Source organism: Hippocampus guttulatus, chromosome 1 (assembly GCF_054856545.1).
Source record: "Hippocampus guttulatus isolate MCC_2025c chromosome 1, RoL_Hgut_1.0, whole genome shotgun sequence".
Taxonomy (NCBI): Eukaryota; Metazoa; Chordata; class Actinopteri; order Syngnathiformes; family Syngnathidae; genus Hippocampus; species Hippocampus guttulatus.
Window position 1 is genome coordinate 27,536,045 of NC_141261.1, and position 8,285 is coordinate 27,544,329.

General features: G+C 43.0%; 1 protein-coding gene across 1 annotated transcript; it reads left to right on the forward strand.

Annotated features, from left to right (window-relative positions):
* Positions 1–128: 128 nt before the first annotated feature.
* adrm1 (ADRM1 26S proteasome ubiquitin receptor) lies at positions 129–8,012 on the forward strand. The gene is made up of 10 exons (XM_086124226.1): positions 129–213; positions 542–774; positions 2,709–2,825; positions 2,899–3,022; positions 3,632–3,718; positions 3,800–3,896; positions 3,988–4,241; positions 5,405–5,562; positions 7,526–7,628; positions 7,815–8,012. The coding sequence occupies exons 2-10, from the start codon at positions 565–567 to the stop codon at positions 7,916–7,918; spliced, it is 1,254 nt and encodes a 417-aa protein (XP_085980352.1). The 5' UTR covers positions 129–213; positions 542–564; the 3' UTR covers positions 7,919–8,012.
* Positions 8,013–8,285: the final 273 nt, after the last annotated feature.

Genomic DNA, 8,285 nt, shown 5'->3' on the forward strand with positions numbered 1-8,285 from the left:
GGCAGCGCAGTCTCTCCGCCTCATTGAAATGAGAGAAATCGGCAAATCACAATGAAGCACGTGACCTTATTCTCAAACCTAGTTCTCCTTGCTCAACTCGGTGACAGATGTCTCCACCAATCACATTGAAGCATGTGACCATTACAAACCAATTGTAACAAGGTCGCTCGTATCGGCTCTACTTCCGTTTTTGATAAAGCACAGCAAGCAACCGTAAGTAAGAGCCTCTTGGTGTTTTAACACGTGTTTACAAATTTTCCCCACCGAAACGTCGTTTGTGACACTTATAGAATGTAAGATGAATTATAATGCTATATGCTGTCAACATTGAGCTGAGAACAATGGTCTGGTTTCAAAGATGCAGCGTCATCCTGTGCGAGTGTAGTCGAAAAATAGCCAGAATATTTGAAAACAAACAAGCGATCAATACAATACGTGGTCAAGACGTACAAAACGACATTTCTCTCACTTTAATGCTAAAAAAACAGCAATGTTTAGGTCAGTCACGGAAGATCGCCTCTTCGTCTTTTGTACCTTGCAGTAGTCATCGTCATCATCATCATTATGGCCTCTGGAGCTTTGTTCCCCAGCATGGTGTCCGGCTCTCGCGGCTCCTCCAGTAAGTACCTGGTGGAGTTTCGAGCTGGTAAGATGACCATGAAGGGCAGCACGGTGACGCCCGACAAGCGCAAAGGCCAAGTCTACATCCAGCAGACGGACGACTCCCTCATCCACTTCTGCTGGAAGGATCGCACCACTGGAAATGTGGACGATGTACGTGGCTGTCGGTTTTCTTAAGGGAAGATGTTTGCAAAACGTTTCTTTTAAGAGACACACCTTGCCCTCACGTTTTACTGAAAAAGCACACGCATTCTCTGAGCAAGTAACCTTAGGAAGCAAGCAAGCCAGGATTCGACATAACAGGGAAAGTAACACAAATTAGCACCTATAACAGTGGTCCACAACAAATTTTAATCTTGAGGTGACTGTATGTGTCCCTTATTTTCAACCTGATTCAGAAAACCTCAAGCAGATCAAGTTTCTCAGATATTTTCATTTTATCATTTTTAGGGTTGACCTATAATGTTCAAATACATAATGAAAGGAAAAACAATTCGCCTGTTGCTAAATTCATTCATTCATTCAAGTTAATTTATAACTATTACTAATTTTATAACTATTACATTGTATTGTTATTAATATTATTATGAAAACTTGATGTGCTAGAGGAAAATAACGATGGTCGATTAGCATTTGGTGCAAACAATTTTTTTAAAAATCTAGAAAAGTTTCCTTGCATCTCTGATGAAAAACATTTGTTCACCAGTGTTATTTATAAACGGCGGCACGCTGGGTGACTGGTTAGGATGTCTGCCTCTCTGTACAGGGATCCACGGTTCTCCAGTTTCCTCACGCGTTCCAAAAACAAGCATGGCAGGTTAAGTGAAATTGTACTGAGTGTGAGTGTGAATAACCATTCACACTCACTTTTGTCTGTGTGTGCTCTGCAACTGGCTGGCAACCAGTTCAACGTGTATATACTCTTGCCTACTGCACAAAGAGGGCTGTTATAGGCCCCAGCACACCCGCAACCCTCATAAGGATAAGCGGTGCGGATGGATAGATGGATGTTACTTGTAAACATTTTGAAAAGCTTTGTAGTCTTTAGGCTGCTTACTTAAAAAACAAGAACTTCCCAACAGTTATGTTGTATGCAAAACCTGATTTCTTCTGCATGTATGAGTCCTGATGTCAGAGGCTATGTTCAGACTTCAGACTTATTTAAATCAGATACCTCCTCAAATCCAATTTTTAGGGCTGACTGTCAACACTGTTTTTAGCAAGTCACCAAATCGGATTTGGCCCTGTTCAGACTGGGCAACATTATGGACTCATCTGACAGGTTGCTTTGGCAACCTGGTTGTAACAAAGGTGTTGTCCAGCATGTACAGTGTTGGACCTCATACCGTGTAATTGTGACAGAGGCAACATGAAATACGTTCATAAATTGATTGTTTCCATACATGCTCTCAAGCTTTACTAGTATGGCACTATCTCCCGGCAGACCGATGAGGCAATGCACTTGCCTCCTCAGTCTAGCTACTGCAGTCTTCAATTTCTTTGACTTGCTCCATTCTTTACTGCTCAGTGCTTCGGTTGGCTCATTGGGTCTTGCGTTACTTAGAGTGACATCATGGAAAAGCATAAGCAATAAGTGTGTTTGGAGCTGTTCAGACACAGACACGTCCTGTAGAAATTCAATATGAAATTACCTCCTGAATGTGGCTTCGGTCTGTCTCGCAAAAATCTGATGACCTTTGTGAGTGTTCAGATGACAAAAGAGCCATCCAGTTCCAATCCGGATAGGCCAAAAATCTGATTTTGGGTAGCAGTCTGAAGAAGGTCAAAGTTGCACATCAGTCACTACTATTTATCATCCCATGCACTGCCACTCACTGGTCAGTCATTGTGATGGCAAACAATTCCTCGAAAGCACATCCCCACATTTTTGTTTTCCTGCAATGGTCTCTTAAAATGGAAAGAATGGACAAGGATGGGTGGCACCTGAGCATCCACTCTTGTACCTAATGTAAAGAGACTCATGCAAACGGAACAAGTCTCTAAAGCAGTGTTCCGGTCTAGTGACGGTCCAGTCCAGTGGCTACGGCATGAATAGGTTTTCATCTTAACCACATGCTCAAATGCAGGACCTGATCATCTTCCCCGATGACTGCGAATTCAAACGGGTCAGTCAGTGCACCACCGGCCGCGTCTACGTACTGAAGTTCAAAGCTGGCTCCAAAAGGCTTTTCTTCTGGATGCAGGTATACTACTTGCTGATCTCTACCCCAACATATCCATACACACGTGTTGCATCCAAGTCTATATTGATTTCAGGAGGCCAAGACTGACAAAGATGAGGAATACTGTCGTAAAGTGAACGAGTATCTCAACAACCCACCCATGCCCGGCACTTTGGGTAGCGGCGGCAGTGGCGGACATGATCTGTCCGCTCTTGGAGGTAACACACAAGTACACACACTTAAACTAACATTGGCTTTGTTGTTGTTATTATTGTTCTGCCTCCCCTCCCCCAAAAGAACTATATATTTTTTAATATTGTCCAATCTCAGTTATTGTACAGTCAAACCTCGGTTTTCGTCCATAATCCTTTCCAGAAAACCGAAATTGTTCGAAAACCGAAACCACGCTCTTTTTAAAATAAAAATGTTTACTGAACACGTCTGCTCACAATGGAAAGCAACACGAGGAAGCGTCACTTCCTCGTGTAAGGAAGGCGAGAGGAGTCAAATGGTGCATTCAAGTACGCTCAGTTTGTTCGAGAATCGAAATTAATTCGTCATCCGAGGCATAAAAAACTCGAAATTTTTGGTCGAAAACCGAATTGGTCAAGAACTGAGAGGTTTGACTGTAATTATATATATTAACTTCGGAATTTATGTATATAGAAATTTTGATGGTATAGGACTTTCAATACAAAAGCCAAATCAGTGCTACTTTTACTTTTTGAATACCGGTACATATTTCTGTACTTTTAATTCAGTACAGTGTGCGAGTACTTTTGCCACGTTGGCATGCAAAGTGTAACATCTTATGCTTTCATGCAAAGGCGAGGGTGGTCTGCAGAGCCTTCTGGGGAATATGAGCCACAACCAGCTCATGCAGTTGATTGGACCAGCTGGACTTGGCGGCATTGGTATGTCTGATGGAACTTGTGTGATGCCAGAAAGATATTGTGATGTTGAGTTACAAACGAAGCTGTTGGTCCCACTCGCAGGTGGTCTTGGCGCACTTGCCGGCCCAGGGTTAGCAAACCTCTTGGGCAGCAGTAGCAGCAGCAGTAGCGTTCCTGCTGCCAGCAACTCCTCCACAAGGTGTCCAAAGATTACTCATCAATGTGATTAGGCTGCCAGAAGGATGTTAAAAGACTCCCCCCCCCCCCCCCCCCCCTCCATTTGCTTTCAGTCCCTCTACTGTGGTCACGCCCACCTCGACCTCCGGCGCCAGTCGCCTCGGTGCCTCCCAGGCATCCACTGCGTCCGTCAATCCCTCAGCCGCCTCTGCAGCATCCCCGCCTGCGAGTACTCCTCCCACACCCACACCTGCTGCGTCATCCGCCGCAGCAGGAGCCGTGGCGAGCAACCCAACGCAGCCCATCCAACTTAGAGACCTGCAGAGCATCCTGGCTACCATGAACGTGCCCGCTGGCAGCACAGGAGGTGAGGAGGCCACTGTAGTACTTGAATTCCATCAGCATTTGCCTGACTCAAATTGAGGTAAAGATAGTGTGTGTACATATGCCCCCCCCATTGGTCAAGCCAACACTTTTTCTGTGAAGTGGTTAAATACATTTGAGTGACTGGTGCAGTCCTTTGTGTGTGTGTGTGTGTTTTTTTTATTAAAATAAATCATAGTAGCCATGTAACGACGCTGCTCTTCCATATTGTTGATAAAATAATAATAAGGCCAAGTGATTAAAAAAAAACTAAAGTAAGATTTCAAATTACATACATACATAGGGTTTTGTCAGTGACCTGCACTGGAAGGAATTGCTTTTTGTTGTTTTCTGAATGCAGAAGTCAAATATATCTTGTTTTACCGTAACTTACCACATTAAAACATGAACCTTGGCATGTACAAATGCAATACTGAACTTTTTTTTCTGGTGTTTCAGCAATTGCTTCTGTAGTAGTGGTTTCCCAGAGAAGGCTGTCTATGACTGAAAACTAAGGGTGCATGATTGATTGGCCGGGATTTTTATCAGGGCCCATTTCCTTAATTTTGGGGGGGGGGGGGGGTGATGATCGGCTGAGCCCTTACACTAAACCCGATCTTGTCCACCAATCCCATCTCCCTCCCCAGAGGAATGAGAAAGTTAGCCATCTTCTGCTGTGAGATGAATAATAGCCTTTTCATGTTATTTAGCGAACTACTTCATGTCGAGTTAAAACAATCAAAGTGTATTGTTCGATATTTAAAAATGATACAAGATTGGAACACTGAGGGTGCATGCTGTTATGAAAAAGATCAGCAAAAATTGGGATCAGCAGGTCAGGCTTGTTAAAGATCAGTAAATCAGCCAGTAAATTGTGTGATTGGTGCAACCCTACTGAAAATGCTATTATAATGCATATAAGAAAATATTGCTGGTGTTTTGGCTGGAACAACCTATTTTTTCACAAATCTATACTCTTGGTCAGTCAATCCACATGTGTAGGTGGTCCCCCCCCCCCCCCCCCCAAATATTGTCCAATCTAAAGTATTGAAAATGGCTTGCTCTCTTTGACGACGCAATGGTAATGGCTGAACGCACGTTCCGTTTTTGGGGTCTCCACAAAAGTGATCATTTTGGAAGCTGTAAGCCTGATGTCTTTCCCCACAGTGGACCTGGCCACTGCCCTGACTCCAGAGGTGATGGCCCCCATCCTGGCCAACCCTGAAGTGCAGCAGAGACTGATGCCCTTCCTGCCCAGTGGGGAGTCCCTGCTCCAGAGCACGGATGAGCTGCAGACCACGCTCAGCTCTCCGCAGTTTCAGCAGGCAAAGTTTTCAATTAGATTTGTTTGTTTGTTTGTTTTAGGAGTTTGGGCAGTCTTAAGGGGTGTTCACACGGCAACGTTTACTCCGGTGTTGCACCGGGGCTGCCCCCCGTAGAGCGTTCATACGTACAAAGTTATACCGGTGTAGCCCCTGAAAACAGCTTAAACTGGAATACCGTAAATTTAACCCTGCTCAGGAGGTGGTTTAAAAATTTACTCCGGTGTAAATGCTAATTGCCGGGGCATCATCGATATAAAATGGCACATGTGAACGCTACAGGAGTAGACGCGCTACGCGTGAGAAGAGTCTATTACATATGGGTAGAACGCGTTGCTTTCGTGCTCTGTTGTACTTCCGTCATCTTTCCTTTCTCTCTCTCATCCTTGTATGGTGTCTGATAGACCACAGCGTTGATTTGTCTGGAGAAGTATAAACCATGGTTTTTCGATATGTCACAAACAAGGCGGGGAAAAGGAAGTACAAATTACGCATGCCCTGCTCAATGTCTCTCTGTTTTATTTCCATATTATTACACGTCCGCAGAAACTGCCATGTGAACACAAGTGGGGCTGCACCAGGGTTAACACGCTTCTCTTTACTAAGCAGCTTCATACGTGTGAACGCTCCACAAAATTTACACCGGTGTAAGATATATCGCAACAAAATTCATCGGTGCAGCACCGAAGCAAATGTTCTTTGGAAATCATACCTGAGCAATTTGAGTGTCTTTTTAAACCGAGGCCAATGCCAACATTCAGTATAGCACCTGGAGAAAACTGGATTCAGTTTATGTTTCAACTTTAAACTGACAATGTGAACAATATTTTCAGTAAGAATAAAAGCAAATCGTTTTCCATTCAGTGTCCTTTTAAATTGTAACATCAAAAATGTATCTTGTGCAAGCAGACACGTTAGGGCGTCTCCAATCACAAATCTTGAAAACAAAGTTTGCTGATTTTCTTACACAAAATTGACAACAGAGGGCAGTGTTTCACTTTTCAAATCGCTCACTCAATGACGTCAGGAAAAAAAACTACATTCATACCTGTCAACTCATACGGTTTAGCCATAGTTCATACGGATTTTGTGGTGAATCTCACGTATATGGCCGGATCGCACAAATCATACAGATTCTGAAAATTTCCGTCCCCCCTAACAGGTAGTTCCGTTTGCTTTTGCCCAGAATGGTGCTAGTCTACTCGAATGCTTTCATTTCCGGTAACTTTCCAGTAAATCACGTGGTTCCTAGTTGAAAACAGCAGAGTATTCATTGCATACTTCGGTAGTGTACAAGCAAGTTCTACAAGGAAACACATTTCCGAAAATCGCTTGCACCAGAAACACTGACAGCATTATTGCAGTGCAAAGTAAATATGAATGGATGCTGTAACTTCGAGCCGATGGGTCAGCATTTGGAGTTGGTGAAAAAAGTAACGCAGGAATACAACTCTGAACACAGTAATGCCACTAAATAGAATGATGATTAGACATTAACCAGACATTGTATTATGGAGATCTACAATAAATATCATTGAAAATATCGGGGGGGGGGGGGGTTCTGCTGTTATTTTGACATATAAAATGCTTTGGTATGTTATAAGGATTTTTTGCTCTTTATAAGGATTTTTTTGGTAGTTTATACAGTTTGGCGCTCCGAAAAGTTGACAGGTATGTACATTCATTGGGAGTATTCAAACTTCTCATTTGGATACTGTCACATGCTGTGGCATTATTTGCAGACTTTTAAAACTGAAATGCTTCCAACACTGTTACATCCCTAACTTTACATATCAACAAATTTGGCTTTAAAAAACCCCCAAAACAATTATGGCCACACTTGGAAACCTTGAATCAACATCAAATCATGTGCAATTGCTGCCTTGTACATTTCCTCCATTCCAATTCAACACAACATGTTCTCAAGTTAACCTGAAGCTCTTTTTTTTGGATTTGCTCCCTGCAGGCTATGAGCATGTTTAGCAGCGCTCTAGCATCGGGGCAGTTGGGGCCACTGATGAACCAGTTCGGGTTACCAACAGAGGCTGTGGATGCTGCCAACAATGGAGGTCAGTAGTACGCATCAGTTTGTCACTTCTCGGGACACTGCAATATTAACACTGCAGTTGTGCAACTACAAGAAGGTTTTTTTCCTCAAATAATACATCTTGACCACTGACAGCCATAATGAACACTAATTATTATTCTTTTTTTTAAAGTATGATTTATGTTTTCTTTTTCCACTTTGTCTGCAGATCTGGAGGCGTTTGCAAAAGCAATGGAGACCGACACGAAGTCGGATCAGGGCGGAGACACCAATGACAAAAAGGACGATGATGAAGACATGAGTTTGGATTAAACAATGATACAAACGCATTTCTTTAGCGAATGCGATTAGAGTATTACAGCTCCTTCCGTGCATTTAAATAATAAAGATACGACAATGATTACAATCAGTGTTCTACTTGTATCCTACCCACAAAGAAGCATAAAAGAACACTTCCTGAACAGCAGCCAAATGCGGGGAGGTAGGGATAAAGTCAACATGCAATTCTTCCACCTGTGGAAGTAATATTAGAGCTGTGACATTGTTGCATTTAATTATCTGATTCCAGTATGCAGCGAATTCGGGAAATCCAGCAAGTACGGTAATTCATAAAGTCTGTGCTGAGTGTTTTATGAAACGTGTCTGAGCGTGATGAACTGTAAGCAAATTATGTCACTGT

What these genes read in the sequence shown, in the direction of transcription:
- adrm1 (XM_086124226.1), top strand. Translation starts at nt 565, where the DNA reads ATGGCCTCTGGAGCTTTGTTCCCCAGCATGGTGTCCGGCTCTCGCGGC. An exon ending in GCCCGCTGGCAGCACAGGAG is followed by an intron (nt 4,242 to 5,404) that starts GTGAGGAGGCCA and finishes CTTTCCCCACAG; the next exon opens with TGGACCTGGCCACTGCCCTG. An exon ending in GGATGCTGCCAACAATGGAG is followed by an intron (nt 7,629 to 7,814) that starts GTCAGTAGTACG and finishes CTTTGTCTGCAG; the next exon opens with ATCTGGAGGCGTTTGCAAAA.